This window comes from Lytechinus variegatus, chromosome 5 (assembly GCF_018143015.1).
Source record: "Lytechinus variegatus isolate NC3 chromosome 5, Lvar_3.0, whole genome shotgun sequence".
NCBI classification, from domain to species: Eukaryota; Metazoa; Echinodermata; class Echinoidea; order Temnopleuroida; family Toxopneustidae; genus Lytechinus; species Lytechinus variegatus.
The window spans coordinates 145,149-173,004 of record NC_054744.1 but is presented as its reverse complement, the minus strand read 5'-3'; the positions used below and the strand labels follow the sequence as shown (position 1 = coordinate 173,004).

The 27,856-nt window shown below is 35.3% G+C and overlaps 1 protein-coding gene across 2 annotated transcripts; it reads left to right on the top strand.

The window, feature by feature from the left end:
* The first annotated feature begins 228 nt into the window (after positions 1-228).
* Positions 229-18,628, top strand: LOC121415013 (elongation of very long chain fatty acids protein 7-like). 2 transcript variants are annotated; one of them, XM_041608047.1, is made up of 5 exons: positions 229-332; positions 4,189-4,376; positions 12,659-12,766; positions 13,895-13,951; positions 17,085-18,628. In XM_041608047.1, the coding sequence occupies exons 1-5, from the start codon at positions 272-274 to the stop codon at positions 17,208-17,210; spliced, it is 540 nt and encodes a 179-aa protein (XP_041463981.1). In that variant the 5' UTR covers positions 229-271; the 3' UTR covers positions 17,211-18,628. The 2 variants fall into 2 exon arrangements, with proteins under 2 accessions (XP_041463981.1, XP_041463982.1); XM_041608048.1 differs by having other exon boundaries at positions 12,686-12,766; positions 17,085-18,607.
* The last annotated feature ends 9,228 nt before the right edge of the window (positions 18,629-27,856 follow it).

The window sequence follows — 27,856 nt, the reverse complement described above, 5'->3', positions numbered from 1 at the left end:
TATGCGTATGTATGTGTACAAAGTGAATGGAGGGAAACCTTGCATGTGACAGAATAGACTGCTGCTGTACTATTAAAGGTGGTTCCCAATTTCATGATGACACCCAAATTGGTTTAAGAAACAGGTGCAGTCTGGAATCTGTAAAAGCTGTTTTGCCAAACACCAAACCTCTCACTGTTGATGAGGCTGAGCACTGTGACTTCTCAAGTTTTCTGTGAATTGTTGAATTCCAATGTAGTGACAGTTTATTTCTTTATCATTTTGTTTTTAGATGGCTCAAGTAATTCAAGAATACCTACAAAGATGGGATCAATTTGTTGATAAACATAAAGGTAAGATAAAGAGGTCAATGCTCATTTTGTTTCACCTATTGCACAGAAAGGGTCTCTTTTGTCAGCAATGATTAAATAATATTGACTGGCATTGAGGTTAACATGAAATATATTGACTGGCAATGAGGTTAACATGAAATATATTGACTGGCATTGAGGTCAACATGAAATATATTGGCTGGCATTGAGGTTAACATGAAATATACACAACAAAAAAAGTAAGTCCCCCCTAAATCAAATTACTGTAACTTTCGAATCAAATTAGTTTGAGATATGAGATTTCATAGGTGGTTTTCTGCACTCATTAAGCAACTTCTGAGGAAAAACGAGATCGATCGGTAGAGTCATGCATGAGTAATTAAAGAATGAATTAAAAATGACCATTTTTAAAAGTCACAAGAGTCGTTTTTCAGTTTGTTCAAATACAAATTTGGGCAAAAGTTGTTTTCAGGTGAATTTTATGGTGTTATGCTGTTTTACTATCCATCATTCAACCACTTCAGACCAGATTTTGATATCGTATGTTCATGGTTGAGTGAGCACAATGTATTGCAGGGGCTGCGGAAGCGGGGGGGGGGGGCTTCAGCCCCAACTTTTTTCCAAAAGCATGTACAAACATATAAAAATGATTTTTTTGCATGATCAGCCCCCCCCCCTCACTTTTGGCTCAGTCTCCCCCCTCCCACTTTGAAAACCATTCCGCAGCTTCTGAATCGTGACGTATTATCATAGGGGTTTATGGTAGTATCCTCTACAACTTGTTAGATCATGTTAATGTTGGTGGCTCCCCGATTATAGGCCCCTCCCCCATTTTAAAATTCTGGATCCACCACTGATTTGTCCATATATACATTCAACTGATCCTGAGAAAATGTTAGGAAAAGAATACATTTATGCAGTATAAAGAGTATTCATTCCTAAGTTTTCGATTGTGCTCGCTCAACCATGAAAATGTTTAAAATTCGGAAAGTGCGTGGTGATAGAAAACAACAGCACTAAAAGTCACATCTGAAACCGAATTTGCCCCCAATAATCACTTTAAAATGCGTCTGTGACATTGAAAATACAAATTTTCCCACTTTGATGCGTGCTCACTCATCCATAAATAAACAAATCGATTTCATTTTTGCACAGAATTTTGCCCAAAGGTTGATAAACGACATTGATAAAGACAGCCTTGAAAAAAAGTTTCATCATATTGAATAAGGGGTTACTTATTCCTAAACATATGCACCCATAATGTACACAAGTCTATGAGAGAGGAAGTCAAAATTTTGAAATGAGGGTTTGTTTCATGGACGATTTTTATTACTTCTGCCAACAGTTATTTCATGAAACTTCGTACATGGCTTCAGAGTAACACTATCCAAAAGGTGCGCACACCAAAATAACCATTCGATATTGCACAGAGTGGGGCCAAGGCCTTGAACTTTCTTCTCATTTGCATAATTTTCGAGTATTGTGTGCTCACTGATGCATTAAACATCTGGATTTTCACAAAAATCAAATCAAATCAAATGAACTATGCAAGGAGGTTTGTGACAGATATCCATAGTTACAAATTGCATTTTTTCCAATAACGTAAAAAAAGAGCTAATCACATTCCACATGTTCATTCAAGCGTGAATGTTTAATTAAACGCCTTTGAATCATTGAAGCATGTTAATTGGTCATGAACACAACGAAAAAGTTGAGAAAAGATCATTTTCAGTTACCAAAATGAAACAATACTTGCCTATGATATTTGAAAATCATATTTTTTGTTTTCAATACATTTTCATTGAACCGTGAAACAATGAATACTGTTGAAGAAAGTCTTCCCAAAAATAACTGTCATCATATTCTATCATTTTTAATGATAAAAACGTGTTAAACATCCAATTATAGCAAATTTGGACTTGTGTTTATTCAACCGTGAAATTTAACTAAAAAATGTAGTCTTTTAGAAAGTACCTTTCATAAGACTTCTTCTGACTATTTTTCGTGATGAGAATGTGGAATAAGTTCCAATAAAATGGAATCAAAGTCATGATAATTGGCTTGTGACTTTTGAAAAGTGACATTTTTGCCTTCTGACGGTGCTCACTGAAGCATGACGTAAAATACGTCCATAACATTTACTCAGAGGGTAGCTTATAAAATTACCTACACGCTCATGTAAATATATATTAAAAACTCGCATTGGTTTGGAAATTATTGATGTTTGTTTAAGGGGGGACTTACTTTTTTTGTTGTGTATATATTGACTGGCATTGAGGTTGCAGACACAAGGGCAAGTCCAAGAAAAGGTCACCCTGGAAGGCAAAATTTCATCTTTAATTTAAGAAGTTATCTTTGGTGGGGTAAGAAAGCCCAAATGTTGAATTTTAAAATTTCATTAAGAAAAATTTGATAATATGCATATTTATGCTAATTTGGGGCACCTAATTTGCATAATCAGTAAAATGGGCGTTACGTATGGGACAATTATAAAAACTCATAGAAAATGAAAACAAAACTTCTGAGATTTAGTCATAGGTGGGACATGGACCCCCTAACATCTTATTACTTTTGGCAGAAAAAAGTGGTGTCATCTAATTAATTATGCAAATTAGGTCTTGTCCAAGGATGGAATGTCCCATACGTAACATTTTGAGGAAGGTTTTTAAGTTATTTCTCATAATACAATACTTGTATTGTTGCATCTCTGGGAAGTTCTAATTTATCAAGTATGAAAATGTTATACCACAAAAAGTTTCAAAAATGGAGTTTACTTTTTAATTAAAAGTTAATTAAAAAATTGTTACGTATGGGACAACATGTTACGTATGGGACATTTACACACAATGACAATGGGGATATGTGTGTACAAAGTGAATGGAGAAAAACAAATTTCAAGAGTGCTCTAAAAAGTGATTATTTACCTTTTCTTTAGTTTTTAAACACTGATTTGTTATGAATACTGATTAATGAATACAATCGAAGCAAAAAAAATGTGAAAATGGAAAAATATAAAAAAATAGAAACAATAGAAATACATAAGAAATTCATAAAACCATGAAAAACAAGGAATAAAAAGGTTGAAATGGCTAATTTCCCCTTCAGTCATATCAAATATGTCTCAGTAGAACATTTAAAAAGAAAGAAACTCTTTTGTTATTTCCATATTTCAAGATATTTCAATTTTTTGAATTATGGGGAAAATTGTGTACGTTCTCTATGGGGACAAAATGTCCCATACGTAACTGTCCCATACGTAACATGTCATTAATTTGTTTAATTAGAGTCTGTAATTAGAGGGATTTGGCTTATGACATGAAATTTGCCATGAATATACTATAGTATTGAGACTTCTATCACACTAAGTTTCAAGTTGTCAAGTGAAATACTTTCAGAGAATTCTCAACTTGAAAAAAATGTATTAAAAATTGTCTTTTCTCTGCGTCCCATACGTAACGGCGCATCTTTTCGCTCTAAAAGGTAAAGATCAAGGTCATATATCACAATTTTTTGCATGATTATTCTTCTCCTAGATGTCTACCATCATGAGGGTATTCAATCTAATCAAAGTCATTTAACACTATTTTTCAGGTCATTAAAGCCTCTGAAATGTCCCATACGTAACGCGCGCGAATTCTTGGACTTGCCCTTAAACATGAAATATATTGACTGGCATTGAGGTCAACATGAAATATATTGCCTGCGATAGAATAACGTTGGCCCACATGTTTAAACAAGGTCAATTTATAAGACTATATAGGTACTTCATGTATGTCTGAATGAAAGGAATCTTTAATAGCAGTGTTGTATGACCAGCTAATGCAATTCAATGTGGTTGTGATTTATAGACCTCATTGATGCATGTTATATTATCCAGATCCTCGTGTGGATGACTGGTTATTAATGGACAGTGTCTGGCCCGGAACCTTCTTGGTTCTGGTCTATCTGTTCATTGTTTGGGTAGGACCCAAACTGATGGAGAAACGACAACCCTTCCAACTCAGAGAAGTCCTCATGGCTTACAACTTTGCAATGGTGCTGCTATCGCTGTACATGGTGATTGATGTAAGTTTGCATTTCATTTAAAGGTCAAGTCCACCCCAAAACAGTGCTGATTTGAATAAATAGAGAAAAATCCAACAAGCATAAATTTCATCATAATCGGATGTAAAATAAGAAATTTATTACATTTTATAGTTTCACTTATTTTTCACATTTTAACAGTGATGTGCACAATTCAGTGACATGCAAATGAGAAGGTCAATGTCCTTCACTCACTATTTCTTTTGTTTTTGTCTCACCTGCGAAGCAAAGTGAGACTATAGGCGCCGCTTTTCCGACGGCGGCGGCGTCAACATCAAATCTTAACCTGAGGTTAAGTTTTTGAAATGACGTCATAACTTAGAAAGTATATGGACCTAGTTAATAAAACTTGGCCATAAGGTTAATCAAGTATTACTGAACATCCTATTAGAGTTTCATGTCACATGACCAAGGTCAAAGGTCATTTAGGGTCAATAAACTTAGACCATGTTGGAGGAATCAACATCGAAATCTTAACCTGAGGTTAAGTTTTTGAAATGTCATCATAACTTAGAAAATATATGGACCTAGTTCATGAAACTTGGACATAAGGTTTATCAAGTATCACTGAACATCCTGCATGAGTTTCACGTCACATGACCAAGGTCAAAGGTCATTTAGGGTCAATGAACTTTGGCCGAATTGGGGATATCTGTTGAATTCCCATCATAACTTTGAAGGTTTATGGATCTGATTCATTAAACTTGGACATTAGAGTAATCAAGTATCACTGAACATCCTGTGCGCGTTTCAGGTCACATGACCAAGGTCAAAGGTCAATGAACTTTGGCCGTATTGGGTGTATCTGTTGAATTACCATCATAACTTTGAAAGTTTATGGATCTGATTCATGAAACTTGTACATAAGAGTAATCAAGTATCACTGAACATCCTGTTCGAGTTTCAGGTCACATGATCAAGGTCAAAGGTCATGTAAGGTCAATGAATTGGGGATATCTGTTGAATTCCCATCATAACTTTGAAAGTTTATGGATCTGATTCATGAAACTTGGACATAATAGTAATCAAGCATCACTGAAAATTTTGTGCAAGTTTCAGGTCTCATGATTAAGGTCAAAGGTCATTTAGGGTCAATGAACTTTGGCCGAATCGGGGGGTATCTGTTGAATTACCATCATAACTTTGAAAGTTTATTGGTCTAGTTCATTAAACTTGGACATTAGAGTAATCAAGTATCACTGAACATCCTGTGCGCGTTTCAGGTCACATGACCAAGGTCAAAGGTCATGTAAGGTCAATGAATTGGGGATATCTGTTGAATTCCCATCATAACTTTGAAAGTTTATGGATCTGATTCATGAAACTTGGACATAATAGTAATCAAGCATCACTGAAAATTTTGTGCAAGTTTCAGGTCTCATGATTAAGGTCAAAGGTCATTTAGGGTCAATGAACTTTGGCAGAATCGGGGTATCTGTTGAATTACCATCATAACTTTGAAAGTTTATTGGTCTAGTTCATTAAACTTGGACATTAGAGTAATCAAATATCACTGAACATCCTGTGCGCGTTTCAGGTCACATGACCAAGGTTAAAGGTCAATGAACTTTGGCCGAATTGGGTGTATCTGTTGAATTACCATCATAACTTTGAAAGTTTATGGATCTGATTCATGAAACTTGTACATAAGAGTAATCAAGTATCACTGAACATCCTGTTCGAGTTTCAGGTCACATGATCAAGGTCAAAGGTCATGTAAGGTCAATGAACTTTGGCCATGTTGGGGTTTTTTGTTGAATAACCATCATATCTCTGTAAGTTTATTGGTCTAGTTCATAAAAAGTGGACATAAGAGTAACCATGTATCACTGAACATCTTGTGCGAGTTAGAGTAGTATTCAAAGTCAGCACTGCTGCTATATTGAACCGCGTGATGCAGGTGAGACGGCCAGAGGCATTCCACTTGTTTAATAATAATATAGGGTATTTATAATGCGCACATATCCACCTTGTTAGGTGCTCAAGGCGCTCCTATATTACCCGGCTAAGCTAGGCGTTCAAAGCGCACACAGCTTTTTAAGGAATTCTTATTGGTACCCATGTACTTCACCTGGGTTGAGTGCAACACACTGTGGATCAGTTTCTTGCTGAAGGAAATTACGCCATGGCTGGGATTCGAACCCACAACCCTCTGTTTCAAAGTCCGAAGACTAATCCACTTGGCCACAACGCTCCACGCGGTATGTTTGCATACTGCCCAGGATTTGCTTTTGGAAAATTAAGCCAAACTTTAAAAATGTCATAACTATCTTATTTTACATCCGAATTTGATGGAATTTTTCAGCGTCATGCTTGTTGGATTTTTCTCTTTTTATTCAAATCAAATTTTTGTTGGGGTGGACTTGTCCTTTAAAGATAAGGACTTAAAGGAAAGTTCAATTTTTACTTAAGGATTCATGTTCTAGTTGTTAGGTCCCACATAAAATATGATATTAACACTGATTATTTTGAACCACTGTGCTTATATATTTGAAAAATTTCAGCCTGGATCAGTTGAAATGAATTATGCTAGTAACTTTTATAGATAATTGTACATCCACAAATCCTTTTAAATGGTCATATTTATAACTTACAATATCATCAAATGAAACACAGGGGTGTGAGTGGTCACAAATAATAAGATCTGAAAAAAGCTGAAGAGTGTTGAAAAAGTCTGAAATAGAAAGAGCTCCCATACTTTTTGTACAGAGGAAAGCCAAAAATTAGCTGAAATTAAGCTGAAAAACAAAACAAAAAAATCTGAAATGAGATAAAAATCTGAAATCTCACACCCCTGTAAACATCACTTCTCAGTTCATTTTCATTAATTTTAGTATTGCAACAAGTCTCAGTTTATTATATCAAAAGGAGTGCTTGAAATTTGAAACCAGGGTCGGCATTTTTTTTTAAATTTAAGTTCGATTATTTTATTTTTCATACAAATTACAAATAACAGAAAAAAAACCCATTACACAGATCAATCATACATTTCATTACTAAAAGTATTCTTAATCTATTTCATTATTAAAGCCAGTCGAAATAGAATTTATACAAAATATTAAAGTTATGAAGATGCTGACATTGTGTCTTCATCCTCTGGTTTAGAGAGGTCCATTCCAAGTTGAGATAATGTCTTGGTACAGTTAATGCTGCAAACCTCTTACTAAACGTGAAATGAGGATTGGAAGAATTCTATGACTCAGAGACTCACATTCTCAAAACACAAACATTTTTATTTTATTTTCAAACCAATGACTGAAGATCATATGTTAATGAAAACTGCATTTATTTTATTTTTTTGTCACCCTCTTTGTTCTCTTTCAAAATCAATAATTTGCAAAGCTGTGACTGATTGGGAAAAGAAGTTGTTTGTGGATTCTCAAGAAGGATTTTTTTTTTTACAATAAACCAGCATATCAATTATAACAGTTTTGCTAAAAATAAGAAAGTGGGTTCTGCAGCTACAAGCACTTCCATTGACGGAACCATATAGTATTAAAAAATGTTAATTCCACATGTTCAGGGAAGAATTATTGTTGTTTCTCTTGAAAATGAGGAGAAAATTAGAATACATGTATGTCACATAATAAATACAAAAGAAATAGTGTGTGGATGAAGTCATAAGTCTCCTCATTTGCATACCGATCAGGATGTGCATATACAGTAACTGTTTTGTGAAATAAAGCAACACTTTTTAATGTAATAACTTCCTTATTTTACATCTGATTTTGATGAAATTTATAGTGCTATACTTCAATTTTTTTCCCTTTTTTAAAAACAATTTGTTGTTGGGTGGACTTGTCCTTTAAAGTGGAGTAGGGTCTAAGCGACATGTACATCTTTGGTTTTTGTCTCACCTGCATAGCAGAGTGAGACTATAGGCGCCGCTTTCCCGACGCCATCACCAAGTCTTACATGTAACTGAAGGTTAAGTTTTTTGAAATGACAGCATAACTTAGAAAGGATACGGATCTAGTAAATGAAACTTGGCCATAGGATTAATCAAGTATTACTGAACATTCAGTTTGAGTTTCAAGTCACATGACCAGGGTCAAAGGTCATTAAGGGTCAATGAACTTTAGCCAAATTGGGGGTATCTATGGAATTACCATCATAACTTTAAAAGTTTATGGATCTGATTCATGAAACTTGGACATAAGAGTAATCAAGTATCACTGAACATCCTGTGCGCATTTCAGGTCACTTGGACATAAGATAACGGTAATCAAGTATCACTGAACATCTCATGCGAGTTTCAGGTCACATGACCAAAGTCAAAGGTCATTTAAGGTCATTGAACTTAGGCCATTTTGGAGGTAATTATTATATTGGTGTCAAAACTTTCAAAGTCTATCTTTTTATAAAATGTGGATATCTATCAAGTGTCACTGACGAGTCTTAGGTGGCATGATCAATGTCAAATATTTATTGTCAATGAACGTAGTATTGTATCATTATATGAATGGTGTTTTTTGTGAATAACTATTTTAAAGTAGTTTTCAAAGTCAGCACTGCTGCTATATTCAATCGTGTGATGCAGGTGAGACTGCCAGAGGCACTCTACTTGTTCAAGATTAGCCTGAATTTTATTAACTTGATTTCAATTGTTCTGAGTAGATATGAAGGATTTATTCATGTTTTGATCTTTTGATGATGTAAAGATGATTAAAAAAAAACTGCCACAAAAAAATTGTCAATCATTTGAACTTGTTTAAATGGAAGTGATGTAAATCAATAATTAAAAAAAAAGTGATTTACCCTGTATTCTGTAGGATGAAAGTGATTCTTGGTGATGTTGCAGATCTTAAAGGTCAGATTACACAGTTCAGAGACATTTAGACCAACAATTAGTGCATAAGGGCATTTTCACGGTAACTGACATTACACTGCACAATGTTTTCACACCTTTCATTGTGTGTATCTCTAAAACAACAAATGATGGGAGTTTGCTTTTGATAGAGTTAATAAAGTGAACCTTGCTGTATACTCTGATACTAAGTTTTTCTATGTAACCACATTTTTCTACGCATCAGCAAGCAAAAATGTGTCGGTAACTGACATTACGAAAAAGGACATGCAATTTTAGGGTGTTCATTAAAATTAAAATATCTCATGTCCCTTAGTAGATAGAGTAATAATTTGAATATGTAAATATACCTCCGTTACTAGGTTAAGATGTGTCAAAATATTAAACAATTCGTTTTTGTATTTTGGGGGCTATGATAATTTTTCCGCAACCATGCTGGTAACTGACATTACGGTAACTGACATTACACTTAATTTGCCATAGAGATAACACATGGAAGTCAAATGTGTGGAATCATTGCATTGTATATTCTGTGCAGGGCTTCACATGAAAATGAGCTTGGTGTGGAAGTATACCCGAGTTTCTAGGAACACTTCAATGAGAAAACTTTTTCTTTTTCTTAATTCCTTTCTTTGATTTGAACATTTTTTATCATTACTTGTCGGTAACTGACAATACACATTAACATTTACCAGTGCTATATGATCTTCAAAGGCATAATTTCCTTGGTACTTATATGTGAGGCTTTTTAAAATCATAAAAGTTTCATAATACTTCACATTCTTAATTATCAAAAGATAAGAAATGTATGTTTTACTTACTCGGGGGGGGGGGGGGGTCATAGCAGCTACATGTTTTCCTATAGTAATTTAATATTGCATTGACTGTACACATGGATTTTTCTGACTATACACCCATAATATATTCAGTTTTTTATTGACTTTTTAAACCTTTTCCTTCTCCAACCTCCCTCTCCCCTCAAAAAAGGCAAAATGAATAAGGGTCTCCTCCCCTACGCTACATGTACCCCTCCCCGGAATCACATGCAGCCATGTAGTTTTATTGATTTCTATTTTGGTCAGTGCAAGCAATGCTTGTTCATATCTGTCTGATTTTTATTCTCTTCATAATTTTTTAAATCATTTTCTTTGCTAATTTCTTTTTTAAGCTGTCAACAAAAAAATAAACTCCAGCTTCTAATCTGAAACTGAACTATTTGTAAATTAGAAAAAAAAACACAGTTTTAGTAGATCCATGCAACATTGATCAGAACTGTCAAATTTCACTTTTCATCTATACTTGTAAACCAAAAACAAAAATTGTATCACACATCCACACTACTAACAGGCATAAAAACCAGGAATATACTTTTAGCGAGGCAATGCTCAAAAGAATCCTAGAAACTAAAAAAGGGACCCTGGAAATCCCCTTCATCACAATGTTAAGCTTAAAAATATTGCAGATTTAGGCAATACAATAGCAAGCTCCTTCTGGTGTGACTTTTAAAGTGTAAGACTTGAATAACAAGTATACAATATTTCTTCACCATAAAATTGACCACATATTTGCATTTCAATATTGGTAACCAACGTTTTATCATGGTAACTGATATTACATATATCAGTAACTGACATTACATTTTCCACTTGGTAACTGACATTACATATATTCAATGGTACCCTATGGCTTCATTGTTAATTGGTAATCTTTGATTTAGGTGTAGAAGGGAGGGGTGTTACCTAGAGAGGAAATGTATCAAGTTTCATATAATATATCCTCTTTTCCAAGAAATGAGAAAAAAAGTTCATGTTTTCGGTAACTGACATTACATACCATATCACATATTTCATCAATGTTTTTTTATCAGTTGAATGAATTACTGGTGTTTCTTTCTGTGGGATTTTAAAAAGTGTTATAATAGCAAGCTAAATCACAGGCGAAAACATCATGATCAAACCTGTTCTTAAAAATCTGTCAAAACAAATTATGTATCAATATACTATTTTCAACACTAATTTGTATCCATACTTTGGCAGCCATTTTGAAATAAAAAATGGCTGCCAGAGCCGGAAAAAAATTTTGTCTCAGAAACTTCAGGTCTTGTATTATTAAAAAACATAAAGCATTTGACAAGAATATCAACTTGATTTTTTTGTCTCTGTGTCCATCTGTGGTGAAAATGCCCACAAGCTTTGAAGCGTTATTTGGTCAAAATGTTCTTATAATTTCTTTGAAATTGGTTTATAGTACCTTATGCCAGATGCACAAAGTAGATATATCCACCAAATAATGGGAATACAAACAATAATAAGACACAAAATAATAGGCTATATACATTTCTTTATTTTTTATCAAAAAAAAAAGGTCTGGCTCTGTACTGTATTGGAATATGATTATTTTGGTCATAGGTGGATTATACAAATTACATATTGATCACAAATAAGAGAAACAAAAAATTATTAATTTTTTTTCTATTCAACACAATATAACATTTATGTCTTACACCTTCTCTGAGTGGATATTGGGTTCATTAAGCAATTTTCTTTCAGAAAATATACTTTTACTAGGATAGGTTGTATGCAAAAATCACCATGTAATGCAAAAGTAGGCGACCTCATGACACATGACATATACATGTAGGTCACTTAATTCATTTATTACACAAAAATTAGAGTGAAAAGTAGGCGACCTCATGACACATGACATATAGGTCACTTAATTCATTTATTACACAAAAATTAGAGTGGAATTGGGCGTTTCACGTGTGTATCACTTGTCAGCTTCAGTTTGGAATTAGAGCTTTTAGTTTTAGTTCACATTCTTTTCTTGAGGTAATTGCCAAAAAAGTGTCTAAATCTGTTCTTGAAACTTGTTATGGGTTTAGGAGTCTTTTGGCTGTGTCCAGACTGTCCATCCAATCTTGTGGGAATACCACTTTTAAGATAAATGAAAGTAAATGCAGTATTATGAGTCTGATTGTCACTACATTATCTTGATCTGCTGCATTTACATTTTTGAACTCATGAAATCTTAAGCTGAAAAACTATCACACTGAAGAACACCAACACAGATAAGCACATGTGGGAAAGTATTATTTTTGTTTTCGAAGAAAATTGTGCTCACATTTCTTGCTTATTTTGCTAATTTCTCAGCAATTACACAATTTCTTCCAAAATCCTTAAGCAGGTATACGGAGTCATGGGTGGTCATTTGATTAAATTCTGAACAATGTAATTTTGAAACCATTAAACCAACCAGCATTTCATTATTCAAGTCTTTTTTCCTGTATAATTTGAGCTTTAATATCAAGGGTCTCCTTTTATTTTATTTTTAAAATTTTTTTTACTGAGAACAGAATGCATAATTCTAAATAATGTTCACTAGTTATTTTTTTTTAAGAAAAAAGTTAAAGGATTAATGAATTTGAATTGAACATGTATTTCATGAAATTTAATAGGTCTATTTCCAACATTATGATCCCCAGTTTGGTCGTGGAGGCTGGTTGAATGGCTACACTTATGGCTGTCAACTTGTGGATTATAGCAACAGCCCTCAGGCAATGACAGTAAGTAATAATACTCGTATGGCTGTTAACTTGTGGATTATAGCAACAGCCCTCAGGCAATGACAGTAAGTAATAATACTTGTATGGCTGTTAACTTGCGGATTATAGCAACAGCCCTCAGGCAATGATAGTAAGTAATAATACTTGTATGGCTGTTAACTTGCGGATTATAGCAACAGCCCTCAGGCAATGACAGTAAGTAATAATACTTGTATGGCTGTTAACTTGCGGATTATAGCAACAGCCCTCAGGCAATGACAGTAAGTAATAATACTTGTATGGCTGTTAACTTGTGGATTATAGCAATAGCCCTCGGGCAATGACAGTAAGTAATAATACTTGTATGGCTGTTAACTTGTGGATTATAGCAACAGCCCTCGGGCAATGACAGTAAGTAATAATACTTGTATGGCTGTTAACTTATGGATTATAGCAATAGCCCTCGGGCAATGACAGTAAGTAATAATACTTGTATGGCTGTTAACTTGTGGATTATAGCAACAAATATATCAGGCTTTGAGAAAGTATAGTCAGAAATATTTATCTGAGGTTGGACTGGCAATTACTGTTTTCCCTGAAATAGATTGCCAGTCCAACATAGGGTTAACAATTTCCACTCTATGCTTTAGCAGGAATTGCCTGACGTATTTTTTTTGTATACCTCTTGTAGACCAAGTCCTTGCTGATATGTAACCAAACTAGACCAGTTCTAATGTTGCTGGACCTAGTCCTACAACGTAGACCTGTCAAGCTGTCAGTCCCTGTGTAGGCTAGAGCTATTTGCAGCAATGTGTTTTCTTATTGAAATTATATTTTATCACAAATTGATCAATCGTTTATCTAGAATACTAATGAATATTCATAAGGGGGATATGATATTTTATATTACCTTGTTGGAGATAAAATGTTATTTTAGTTTGAAATGTCATATGCATTTACAGTTTATCAAAGTATTCAATAAATTCAATTTATCTATCAATGAAAGAGGCAGAAAACTTGATGTATTTTCATGGTATAGGTTATTGCAAGTAATTCACGATGAAGTGTGATTTCTCTCTTGTTGAAATGATTGATATAAAGCAGTTTTTTTTTTAAACAAACAATCTTGTATCCTCTCTCCCTCTTCAGATGCTCAATGTATGCTGGTGGTTTTACTTCTCCAAATTCATTGAGATGTGGGACACAGTAAGTAATACTTATGATTTAAAAGGAAAGTTAACCCCAGTATCATGTTTGTAGCACCTGAAATGATATTTGTTTATAAATTATGCATGATGGATTTTTTCCCATATGGTTTTATATATTAATGTTGTTATGGTTTGTTGTTCATGTTTATGTTCCACACAAGTTTTTCAATTTAAAGGGCTATGATACAGATGTGAATAGCCTTTCTTGAATATTTTAATTATTAAAAAAAAGAAAATATATGTTATGGTTTGGTTAAAATCAATGTGAAAACACCAGATTTATAGATTTTTTTAATATTTATTTTGATTTTGTGATGTCACATAATGATTTGAGCAGCTTCCCCATTTTTCATAAAGATTCCATAAAATGTCAATTACTATGCTGTCATTTACATTTATTTTGGACGTGCTTCCTTGACATAATTATGAACTAGGGCCTAGTCACTACAGTTAACTGTAGTGACTGTGACTGTTAGATCAAAAGTGTAAAAAAAATGTTGGAAAGAAATTAAAACCCCCTAAAAATTTTCAAAATATTCCGTTGAATATCACACTGCTTTAGACTTTGATTATACATGTACATGTATATTTCAATCATAATAAATTCCATATAAATGGAAAATAAAGAGAACCATAGGTCTTAGATTTTGCTTTTAAAGATGATTGCTTTATCATGGTTTGAATTTTCCCATTGAGAGAACAGGAAAGAAAATGGAAATGAGATAAGAATTGGGAATGTGGAAGAGAGAGAGCAGGAAAGAAAATGGAAAGGAGATAAGAATTGGGAATGTGGAAGAGAGAGCAGGAAAGAAAATGGAAAGGAGATAAGAATTGGGAATGTGGAAGAGAGAGAGCAGGAAAGAAAATGGAAAGGAGATAAGAATTGGGAATGTGGAAGAGAGAGAGCAGGAAAGAAAATGGAAAGGAGATAAGAATTGGGAATGTGAAAGAGAGAGAGCAGGAAAGAAAATGGAAAGGAAATAAGAATTGGGAATGTGGAAGAGAGAGAGGGGGGGAAAATGATGGTGTAAGAGAAAGAAATAGAAAAAAGTCAAAGATATATTTTACACATCCATACTGCAATAATGCAAACATGTATTTAGGTAAAATTTATTATTTCAATCGAAACATCTAAAGCTGGATTCATGTGAATTGCATGTACATGTATGTGCAATGAACAGAAATTATTTTGGAATGAAATTTAATTTATTTTCCAACATATATTAAAACTTAACATTCAAGAATCATTGTAAGAATATACATGTAATTAATGAATTAGGAGTTTGTGAATTCTCTACAACATGTATGATAATGTACTGATCAATTATAATGGCAACCAATAGTGCACACATCAACCTTGTAATCTAAACCTAGGTTATCATATCTTCAAAAGTATAAGGACTTATTTCATAAAGCTTGGACATAAAGGTAATCAAGTATTACCCATCATTTGGCTTAAGTTCCAGGTCACATTATCAAGTTCAATGAATGTTGAGCTCATGGTGGTATCAACAGCAAAATTTTAACCAGGGTTAACTTTAGATTTTGTTACTTTCAAGATAGTTTAAGCCTGTTGCATAAGTTAAAAATAGGCAAATCAAATTTCTGGTCACTGGGAGAAGGTCATTTGATGTCAACACACTTAGTATTTGATTATTAAAAGAATATGTTTTTGTGAAAAATGATATATCCTAGTCCGTTTTCAAAGTCCACAATGTTGCTATACAGTGTGTATAAAAAAAAGTTTACACTTTGAAACAGCCATGGGAATTAAGAAATATACAACATGTGGGTATTTTTTTTTTCATGTATAATCTTGGGTATGGGTCTCATTTATCAAATGAAAGTAAAAGTTTTGACAGAATGTTACACTTGAGTGAGCACTGTCCATTTTTGTAAAGTTCACAGAAATCTGTTTGCGCAGAAATGCTCATTTTCACGCTGTGTCAAGGGGAAAGGGGCAAAATCAAACTAACCCTGCGAAACATTTCTCATGCATTTTCCTTGCACTTTTAGTCAATACAAAAAAATAGATACATGTACATTCAAGCTTTTTTGTAACAATTTTGCCACACAAATTGAAATTTCAACACTTGTAAAGCACACAATTAACCCTTTTTTGTCAGCTGGATCTGAGGACTAAGCTGAATCTGAATAAAAGTTTATATCAGACATGTCCAGCATTTTTTTATAAAGTTTTATCATTTAAAGTGGGTTTACATTTCATTCCAAGCTTGACAATGATTAACAAAATGAAAATCAAGCCTAAGTCATTTCATGTAAATCACAGCTCAACGTAAAGCAAATATCGTCACGAAGGCCTCGGTGTGTGGAGAAGTGGGGTGGGGCGCAATTCTCTCTTCAAATTGTTTTGGGCAAGGAAACAAGTTTAAAAAGGTTAAAGATGTCTTCAAATCAATTTTACCAGCTAAATTCCACGTGTTCTTCATGATGAAGGTCTACTTGTATTCGCATAACTATTTCAAAGTTCTGTGCAAATCATTTTGCACTAACTTCAAAAGTAAATGGTGCTCTCATGCGGAAATATTTTTTGACAGTTATATCGTTGTTTGCTTAAATGGATATGTACCAATGTTAAAATGTGGAAAAATCTTCAGGATATTACAAATGTATAATTTTAGTGCAAAATGTATAATCTAAGTGCAAACTTTTTTTTGGATACACACTGTATATTGAATTATGTAATGCATACGAGACTGCCAGTGGCTTTCCATTTGTTTGAGTATTAAGTTGACAAGTGATACATTACATGTATGCAGCGCTCTCTCTCTATCGTCATTTAACTTAGGGTTGATTAATAAGACAAATTAGTCTCTTCAGATTTGAAGGAATAAAATTAAATAATTCATTACAAACAAAATATCTATTAAAAAGAAAAAAGCAATGGATTTTTTTTTGGGGGGGGGTGCTCGCAAGTGATGTCACAAAATGAAAACATTGAAAATTCAGAGCTCAGATATTCTTTGAAGGATTTTTGTGAAAACTTCATTGATGTTTCATCTCTCATTATTATATTTGTATTAAAATCAAGTGGATCGTAGGATTGATTCCCCTTGGAGTGAAGTTGTGATAATTCTCAACATATATATATTTTATTATTCAAATTTTAGTTCTTCTTTATACTTCGGAAGAAGAAGGCCCAGATATCGTTTCTGCATGTATTTCATCATGCCATTATGCCTTTCACTTGGTGGATCGGAGTACGCTTCGTAGGAGGTAAGAGCCTATCTCAATAACAAATGGTAATAGTGGCTACTTTTGTAGCGCACAGGTTCACCTTTCGGTGCTTATGGCACTGCAAGTAAGTGCATTATACACATAAATAATGCTAGAATTCTTGAGATAGACAGTGTCAAGCTGCATGTCAATCATTTGCAATGATATTAGTATACAAATAATGCTCACGTTATTGCGATAAGGCCTGCACTAATGTCACAAATTTTAAAATGTGCATCATTTGTTTATAAAACATGTCAGCAGTATGTAATGGCTAGGTTGTTCCAAGCCCTCCAAACATTCAAGGATTGCAGAAATAAAGAGATCACACCTGTTTTCTAATATGACATCACAGGCATATCTACATGTAGTATGAACGCCTAAGTAAGCGCATCAAATTACTTGCCATAGCTCTTTCATTCTGAATGCAAATTTGCGATAGCGTCTCAGTTTTTACGTGCTATGGGTAAAATGATGCACCCAAAATGCACAGTGCTGGGAAACAAAATGCAGTGATGGGAGGTTGCATAGAATTAAAAGGTGACTTTCATATGCACTCATTAATCACTCAACTTAATCAAATTTGTCAATTTGCTAGAGTTCCTTACACACAGGTAAAACGTGTTTTTTCGTACTTGGTATCACATGTTGCAATTTATTATTGGAGAAAAATTTTGTAAATCAGCCCTTTGGTCCAAACTAACAATCAATTTTCAATTCTTCCTGAATGTTGAAATTTTTTTCAATTACCATACACAAGACTTAAGATAATTATTATTTCAGTTTCTTACCTTTCTATACACTGAACTGAAACTATTTATTGCTTCTTCGCACGCATCACGAACCGTCCTCGTTGAATAGATACAGTGTGCTATCGCTCCTCGCGATTTCACTACGAACGGTCCTCTCTGTTACGATGCCCACTGTGGCGTAAATAATTCACTTCAAGAAAATATAAAGATACGGGATGAAACTTTGGAACCTAAACTATCGAACGTAGACACCGGCAAATAATTTGCTTTTCTTGTAGGTGCAGTTATTGCTGGTTTTAAAAAAGCTTTTCGTTAAATTGCCGACGACACCAATATATTTTATTCTCATAGAGACCTTAATTCATTAAACAATATCGTAAATCGTGAAATAGACAAAGTGTCAAACTGGTTCAAAGCCAACAAACTCTCCCTTGATACAAAAAAGACACATTTTATGTATTTCAGACACCATTCCCATAACATTAACATACCGATTCACATTAACATTGACGGCACCCCCCTAGAACAGAAAAACCAATCTAAATTTTTAGGTATAATTATGGATGAATTTTTGACTTGGAATCAACACATACACCATGTTACGATGTCCGTTTCCAAAAGTATTGGTATACTTTCTAAGTTAAAATTCACTCTTCCTGAAAAAAATTTATTCTTATACAATTCATTAGTCCTCCCTTATAACATATAGTAATGTCGTTTGGGCAAATTGTGGTTCTTTTAAACTAAACTCCATCTTTAAACTACAAAAAAGAGCAATCCGTATGTGCACAGGGTCACATTTCTTGGCTCATTCTGACCCATTGTTTCATAAACTTAAAACCTTAAAAATCTTTGATATCAATACGATTCAAGTAGCTATCTTTATGTTCAAATACTTTAATAATCAACTTCCTCCGTCCTTTAATAATATGTTTAAGTTTAACAGGTCTGTTCATTCCTACCCAACCCGCACATCAGGAAACCTTCATCTCACCAACCCTAAGTTATTAATAACTCATAAATCAATTCGACATTATGGTCCTGATATTTGGAACAACTTTCCAGACAATATTAAGTCATGTTCAACAATATACTAATTTAAAGCCACTATTAAAAGAAAAACCATTGAATCATATGCATCCCCCTCTTCAAGTTAATTATTCAACTGCCCTTTACTGCACCCGCACCTGCATTGCACCCACTTGATCAATGAAGAAAGAAATTTATGTACCATTTTACGAGGCCGCCATCATTTTCAAGCTTAACCGATGGCGGTCTCCTGCACTCGTTTAAACTGTTATTTTCTTTTCATTGAATATTGCTACTTTTGAATATTAATTTTTCATTGCTTTGTTATGACTATTTCTTAAATTGTTTGTAAAACTTAATTGTATCACCTAGATGTTATGTTGAATATTTATGCCGAGTGCAGAAATAAATTCAAATCAAAATCAAATCAAATGCGTTTTCTGCAAAACTAACTTTCGTATCGAAGTGCGCAGAGAGGACGGTTCGTGGTGCGTGCGACGGCTTTATTCATCTGCTCTGTTCAATTTACTAGAGAAACAGCTTCACAAGCTTCAAAATGCTGCTACTCTGCATATCTGTCAAACAAATATTCACATACATGTATTGCTCTTATTCTGAATTCACTGAACTGGCCCTTTATATGGATCGGATAACTTAAGGTTTTTTTGCTTGCCTTCATTGCATTTGGGGCCGCAAGATATGAATACATGATTAGCCCCATTGAAGTATTATTGGCCTGGTTCTAAGTGTTAGGAACCAGGCCAAAAATACATTGACATGAGGTTATGAGGTTCATGTGGGCCCTCAGGCCCTGATGGACCAATTCCCACCAAATTTTGGTAGTGAGGGTTTTTCATCATGCACTACCAAAATATGGTATCAAACATGCTGAAATGCAAAAAAAAAAGTTTTTGTGACGTCATCACTTCGGTACTCTCATCCTTTTATCAATTATTACATACCAGCTAGGTATGGGGCGCCAAGTGTCCGCCAGTATATTCTGTGCAATTCAAGCAATTCCGTACACAAAATGTGTTTTTATTCAGACGAAAATCTTTTCGTCATGACGCTGTTTTATTTCGTACACGAAATTTATTTTGTGTCACACAAAATTAATTTTGTCTCAACGAAAAAAATTTCGTCTAGACGAAATGTAATTGCGTCCACAAACTTTTTTTGGCGTGCCATACTCCGTCCAATTCACGCCATTCCGTACACAAAAGTTTTTTTGTTCATATGAAAATGATTTCGTCATGATGCAATTTTATTTCGTATACGAAATTATTCTTGTCACACAAAATAAATTTTCGTCGAGACAAAATGTAATTTCGTCCACAAAATTTATTTCGTACACACGAAATGAATTTTGATCTAACGAAATGGCACCCCAAGTGTTCAAAGGAAAATTCTGTAGGAAAATTTGTGTTTCACTCCAACGAAATTCATTTCGTCATGATGCAGTGTGATTTCGTATACAAAATTTATTTTGTGTCACACTTATAATCAATTTCGTCGAGACGGAATAAAATTGCGTCCTCAAAATTCATTTCGTTGCGATGCGAATATCTATTCCGTCGATGAAATGATTTTGTGTCACATCACAAAAAATTCTGTCGACGAAATGATTTTGTGTCACATCACAAAAAATTCCGTCCATGTAAAATAATTCTGTCTCCTCTTTCTGGCAGGGTATATGAGATCGTCGCTGATTGGCTGCACCTTGCTCAAGCCGATCTTCGATCGATCGATATCCGGCGCGGGGACGGTCACACTCACAGGTCGGCATGTTGGGGAACCTTTCCTGTTTAGCTTAGATTTCACGTTATCATGGTTATTCATGCCAACAAGAGCTGCAAACAACTTCTCTAATTAGTAGAATGTGGACGGACATTGCATTCGTAAGTTCAGCTATGTTTGAATTTACGTTGAAAACAAAATGGGAAATCGTAGTGGTTGCCATACCTGCTACTTTCATTTGCAAGAAGCTGTGTACTGTAAAAATTATAGTCCCATGTATTCAAGTTTGTGTACTGTAGTCAGACAAAGGGGGGGGGGGGGGGGATTGGTCTTTTCTGCACACCTAAAATGGTGAGGAATTATACAGGCTGAAGATATTTTGGCCTAGAACTTAGCAAATAATGTAAAATTCATACAGAGCAAAATGCTGAAAATTTCATTGAAATCAGATGACAAATATATTTTTTTTTAATTTGAAATAACAAATTTATTCAACAGTTTGGGCATGTTGGGCGGGCTTGGCCGCAACTTGGCGCAAGTTTACCCAGCCTCACTAACCTCGTACCCCGGGGCCGGGGCACTTGAACAAAAAAGTGGTGGGGGTGTGCCGCAGGAGAGACAAAAACGGGGGGCTTGGAGCGGGATTGTAAAAAGGAGGGTCCTCGGAACGGGGTTTGGAACTAAAATTTTGTGAAATGGGGGTCCTTGGAAGTTGGAACGGATCGATCGCCAGCGTGTGAGTACGTGCGTATGCATCCCTATGGAACGGGCATCCGTGATGCAGCTAGCGCAGCCTCCGCTGGGTGCGCTCGCTCAGAGACGATGGTCGGACAGCGCTCTGTGGCCGCTTTTCACCAAAATTGCAGCAGATCAATGCAATGCGACCGGAATGGCGTAACGAAAAATATGCGAAGCTTTGGAGCGAATTTCTTCTTTTTTCTAGATAAGAACAAAATGCTTTGCCTTGGAGCAGCTTTCTTTGTTTTTTTCTCAATAAGACAAAAATGCTATGCCTTGGCTTGGAACGGAAATTTGGGTGTAAAAATGGGGGTCCCCTCCGCGGCACATACCCACTATGCATTATATACTGAGTGCCCCCCCCCCCCCCCCGGGCCTCGTACTAGTGTGAGTGCCCTAGCCTACTCCACTTACACGTATTGCGATGTTTCAGTCTTGATTCAGGCCCTCTTCAAATTCAGCTCCTCTGTAATTATGCTCTCGCAGACAAAGTCCGGAGGGGGCATTAAGCGTTCCACCTGTCCATTGATTTGCCTGCCTCCCCCCCAAACCCCACTTGGTTTCAGTGCAATAAATTGAAATATATTTGATTGTTTTTTTTTTAAATTTAGGTGTGTTGGTAGATGACACTCTAGGCACCGTGCCTATTAATTCCTGTGTTAAAAAAGTGAGTGCACGCGAATTAAAAGTTGGACTTAAATTACTAGATTTTAACATGGAACTCCATTAAGAAAACTATTTTTAATTAGTCCCTAGATACTACTTCTTTTCTTGGGGTATTGAAGCCTATTCGTCCAGAACTTGCTCAACTTTTGCGACTAGCCTTGTCGCCATAGGGTTGTACACATCCTCGTTTAATACTGATTGTCACGTGACACGGCAATGTGTGTGTGTGTGTGTCGTTAGGCTGTTTGGCCTGTATTCAAGGCGTTCTATCCGTTATGATTTTATATTGAAGCAGAATACATCAGGTATAGGCCCATGTCAAGTCAAATCGATACAGGGATCGAGGAGGGGGGAGGGGGGTAGAGCAAAAAATTCCCAGTCACATGGTATGAAAATGATATTTTTTAATGATTGTTCATGCATTAGGGCAAACCCCTGTGTGGCAGGAGCATGATGAGTAAAAAAAATAGTAGAAAGAAAGAGGCCGAAACATATGGCACGTGGGAATAAAGTTGCTTTATATGTTCCAAGTGAATGAAGCAAGCGAGAAAAAACCTTTCGTGCAAATCTAAATTTGAGACAGATATCTTACCTTACACTTTTCCTAATTTTGGTTTCTTTAATTCCCTTCATTTTTTTATATCTTGGTTGTACGTAGAACATTCGGGGGGCATGCACTGGGCATAACCCTGGCTTGTGTACCCCAGTGCTAAATCAGCAGGTGGGTTTTGATATCTCTGGATCTTTAGCAATTTTAAAACTTTTTATAGTTGTAATGGATGAGAAAATCCCTGCAATCTGATTGGTTGAGAGCAATGCAAAAATTTTACTGGGCTGCATGAACGATATCGCGATAATCAAAACGCAACGATATCCACTGTAAACAAGCAATCGTCCGAAAAGGTCATTGTGATGTCATCGCGCATGTACTGTTACCGTCGCTTGTTTACGTCAAAATTTGAATTTCGATCAAAGCAGAATGAATCAAAGGATGCAAAATGATCTGTAAGTACAAATACGGTACCGTAATTGTCATTGGGATTAAAACTGCCCACATACTCGTTAGTTGAGAAGTCCAGACATACATGTACGATCTAACGTTTACTGCCCTGGGCTGGCTGTGCACAGCGAAATATCCACTGCAGGCCCAGGCAGGCGCTGGCCCCCGGCGCGGCCCGCATACACACACACAGCTACATGTATTGGAGGTCGGAGGCTGCCTCAACTGCTCAAGATATAGTCAATGCAAAGCTGTATCTGGCATTTTGGGTATAACAATATCTTTGTGGCAACATTATCCAGTTAAGCCCATATTTATGTTGTCCAGGGTTATCAAAGTGTCTGCGCTCTGCATTAGATTTTGGAATTTTCATGCATCGATCCGGTAAATAAATCATGCGTCCAGTAAATAAATCATGCGTCCGGTAAAAAAAATCATGTGTCCGGTAAATTAAATTTACCGGACGCATGAAATTATCATGCATCCAGTAAATCATTAATTTTTGTGGTTTATTAAAAAAAAAATTCCATTCTATAAAACAGATGATGCATGGGTTTCTTTCGTGGGTCAGTGGAACTGTGTGCATGTGGTTACCTTGTACACAGAGTTCCTACTGACCCACTCTAACGCATCATTTGTATATAGATGGCTGGTATTTTTTATTAAATCGCGAGTGTAGACCTAAATGTAATTATAGAAAAACATTTCGTTAAGGTTTTTATTTTTTTGACCCCCCCCATAAAAGAAGGAAAAACAATTATAAATGAAGTTATAATATACACCCCTTTAATGATTTCGCTTTTTCTTCTCTCTTTTCCCCTCCTTTTTTTTGGGGGGGACCTTTTCGTTTATTTCCCAGTCTTCCCTTTCTCCCCCCCTCTCTCTTTCCTTTTCTCTTATCTGGATTTTTTTTCCGGTGAAATCCACTAGGGATCAAGGGCCAGCCTGCATGCCCCTGCAGCGGTTTACGCCTCTGCCGTGGTATACGCATGATCTTAACCCTAAAAAGACCGAATCAGCCCCCCCCTCGACATTTTACGTGATAAATCCGCCGCGCAAATCTTTTTGACCGCGTTGCTCGCTGACTTTTTACTTTCAAGTCTCGCACAACTTTTGAGACCAAAATTGTGACCCCCGGGTACACACTTTCGAAATTACGCAACATTTCGTTCGTGCATGCAGACCCAAAATTACTCAAAAACGTGAATTTGTGTACAAATCCAATACAAATAGCACTTGTTTTTAGCCAAAATTCATAAATGTATTATTATTTTTCCTTTTACTGCTTAAAATCAATTTATTTTATCTTTTTCATGGTCAAAATAAAGTCCCTGACAATTTCCATTGAAAAAACAATGAAAAACAAAGTCGAAAAACAATGAAATACATAAGAAATTTAGAAAACAATAGAATACATAAGAAAATAAACATGATGTTGAAATTTTTTTAAAAATAAATTTGATCAGATGCCTATCTAGAGTAGGTGAAACAAAAATTAGCATTTCAGGGGCATTATTTTATTAATTAGAGCAAACTAATGATTTTACGCAAAAATTAGCATAATAAATGAAACATGAGATTTTTTGCATAATTTGATGTGATAATTTGGTAGATTATGCCATGGGTAATGTGTGCCAATTTTCGTCGCGATCGCGCAATCGACGTCCGAGATCATAAGGGGGCGCTGAATCAGCCCCCCTCCCCAGTCTTCTTAGGCATCCAAATAGCCCAGTCTATTTAGGGTTAATCATGATTAAAACTAGAGGTAAATCCAAGATTTTCCAAAGTAGGGGGGGGTGGGGTGAATTTTCTCAAGTACAATTAGACAACTCCCAAAAAAGGTTCTCACTTAAAAAAACCGGTCATTTTGTCTCACGTAAAGTGATGGTCACTAAAAATGAAAGTCATTTCGTTCGCGTGATATTCGGCAAGCTCCCCCAAAAAAATAAATAAGAAAAGGGAAAGTCATTTTGTCCATGTTATATTTGGCAACCCCCCCCCCAAAAAAAATTAAAATTAAAAAAAAGGTTTTAACTGTAATAATGATCGAAGGTAATTTTGTCTTGCGTAAAATTTGACAAATGAAAAATAAGATTGTCACTAAAAAAATGAATGTAATTTTGACCCACATAAAATTTGGCAAGCCCCCCCCCAAAAAAAAATGAAAAGGTTTTAACAAGCAAAAAAAAGGCTAAAGAGAAAGAAGAGACAAGAATATGAACGAAATATATCCCCATTACAAATAATGCTGTGATCATCATGAGGGAGGGGTCGCATAACTAATATAATTCCAAAATATTTACTATAAATCTCAATAGGGGGATCGTGTAGAAATGCTCACCAACAGTGAGCATTAATATAATCCATTTTAATTTCAACTAATTTTATAAAGTATTAAATGTCTTCCCACCAAATGAAAGTCATATCGCATAACTCCAATTTGTATTAAGGCGTACATTTACCAAAGTCTTGAGTTTGAAATCAGATTCAGAACAGCATTGTCCAACCGGCAACCCATATTTTGGGTAATGTCGCCTATGAGGTCCAAACATTAACATTAATCATTGGTACTAGGAGTGTGTGTGTGTATTTTGAGTTTTTGACAGACGTATATCAATCAGTTTTGATTATTTACGTCTGGGACCGACCTTTAATGTCACAATCCGAAAGACGTGATCAGGGCTCGAACCTCTGCATCAATGTGTAACTTCCCCACAGCTTGGAGTGGGTGACACCATAGGAGTGGATGACACCATAGTAATAATAATATTCCACATATTTTTATATAGCGCTTAATGCATGGAACGACGTCTCTAAGAGACTAAGCGCTTTCCAGACTCAGTATTACCACGGTCATCAGAACCTTGTATGCCTGCGTACAATGTATGCACCTTCTCCACTCCCTGGGGAGCACTCAACAAGAGTTCCAAGACTCAATTGCTAGGCATACTACATTATACATAGGCTTTCACATCCTACCAGGTACCCATTTAACACCTGGTGGAGAGTGGCAAAGTGGATTAACGCCTTGCCAAAGGACGCTAGTCCATGGCGGGATTCGAACACACGACCCTCTGATAGTACAGGCCAAGTTTGAATTTGGAGTCGGCAGGTCAAAACACATTAAATATGCAATTTAGTTTCCGCATGATAATGTCTTTTTTATGAGTTATGAAATATTCTACTTATTTGAACAAATTTGGGTGTGTAGGTAGATGATACCAATACAGGCTAAGTTCGAATTCGGAATATGCTGGTCAAAGATCACAGCTCATTAAATATGCAAGTTGGATTCCTCACGATATCTTATCAAAAGTCATCAGATTTTTTAAAATTTGGGTGTGTTGGTAGATGATGATGCACAGCATTTATATAGTGCCATATATCTGTTAAAGACATTCCAAGGCGTATTGGAGGAGCCAGCCAATCTGGGTCGCCTACAAGGGTGCGCACACAGAACTGTGACCCGCAGGTATCTCCTCCCAATTACTGGTTGGGGGTATCCGGGTGGACCACTACACTGGGTCATTAAAATATGCGAGTTGGTTTCTTATAAAATAACATCAATATGAAATAATCACGTAGGCCTTATATAAAAAGTGCAAAGGCAAGCAATTTTTTTTCTTACTTTTTTTGGAACTTTTTATATGTATTTAGGATGTATTTTGTCCTGAAAATTTAACATTCTAGGCACCGTTTGTGATCCTGAACAAGATGTGTGTGTTCTAGATAATTACTGAGAATGCCAAGCACGAACATAATTTTTAATAAGTGTTCTAGCATGATCCTGTTAAGGACTGTTTAACCATGAGGATGGTACATATTTCAATAAATGGGAATGCGAAGCACGAGCTGAAAATTGTTGACATTCCGACCTAAAAAAAATGGTCATTTGTTCTATGCACTAGATCATAAAATGATAGGTACGTAACTAAATAATTGATGCGAGTGCAAATTGGGAATTTGAGTGTGGCAAACTGATTCTGTTTGGTTCTGCTTGCGTAGACTGGGGCCCGTTTCTCAACACCGTTAAGTCTTCTAACTTCTTAACTAAATTGGAAATAGTTAGCTACCTGTTAGCGAACTGTTTCACGAATCCCTCTTTGCCAAGATCGGGGACAACTTGACCAAATAGTTATGACATCTCCAAACCTGTCATAACTTACTTCTTAAGGGTCAAGTCCACCTCAGAAAAAATGTTGATATGAATCAATGGAGAAAGACCAGACAAGCACAATGCTGAAAATTTCATCAAAATCGGATGTAAAATAATAAATTAATGACATTTTCAAAGTTTTGCTTATTTTGAACAAAATAGTTATATTAACGAGCCAGGTTACATTCAATTGAGAGAGTCGATGATGTCACTCACTATTTCTTTTGTTTTTTTATTGTTTGAATTATACAATATTTCATTTTTTACAAATTTGACAATTAGGACCTCCTTGCCTGAAGCACAAAATGTTAAAATAATGTAATTCCACGTGTTCAGGGAGGAATGACACTTATTTTCACATGACAATGACGAGAAATAAAAATAATTCATATTTCATATAATAGATTACAAAAGAAATAGTGAGTGATGTCATCAGTTTCTCATTTGCATATCGACCGAGATGTGCATAACTGTTTTGTGAAATGAAGCGAAACTTTAGAATGCCATAACTTTATTATATTTACATGCAATTTTTGATGAAATTTTCAGTGTTATGGTTGTGAATTTTTCTCTTTTTATTCAATAAAG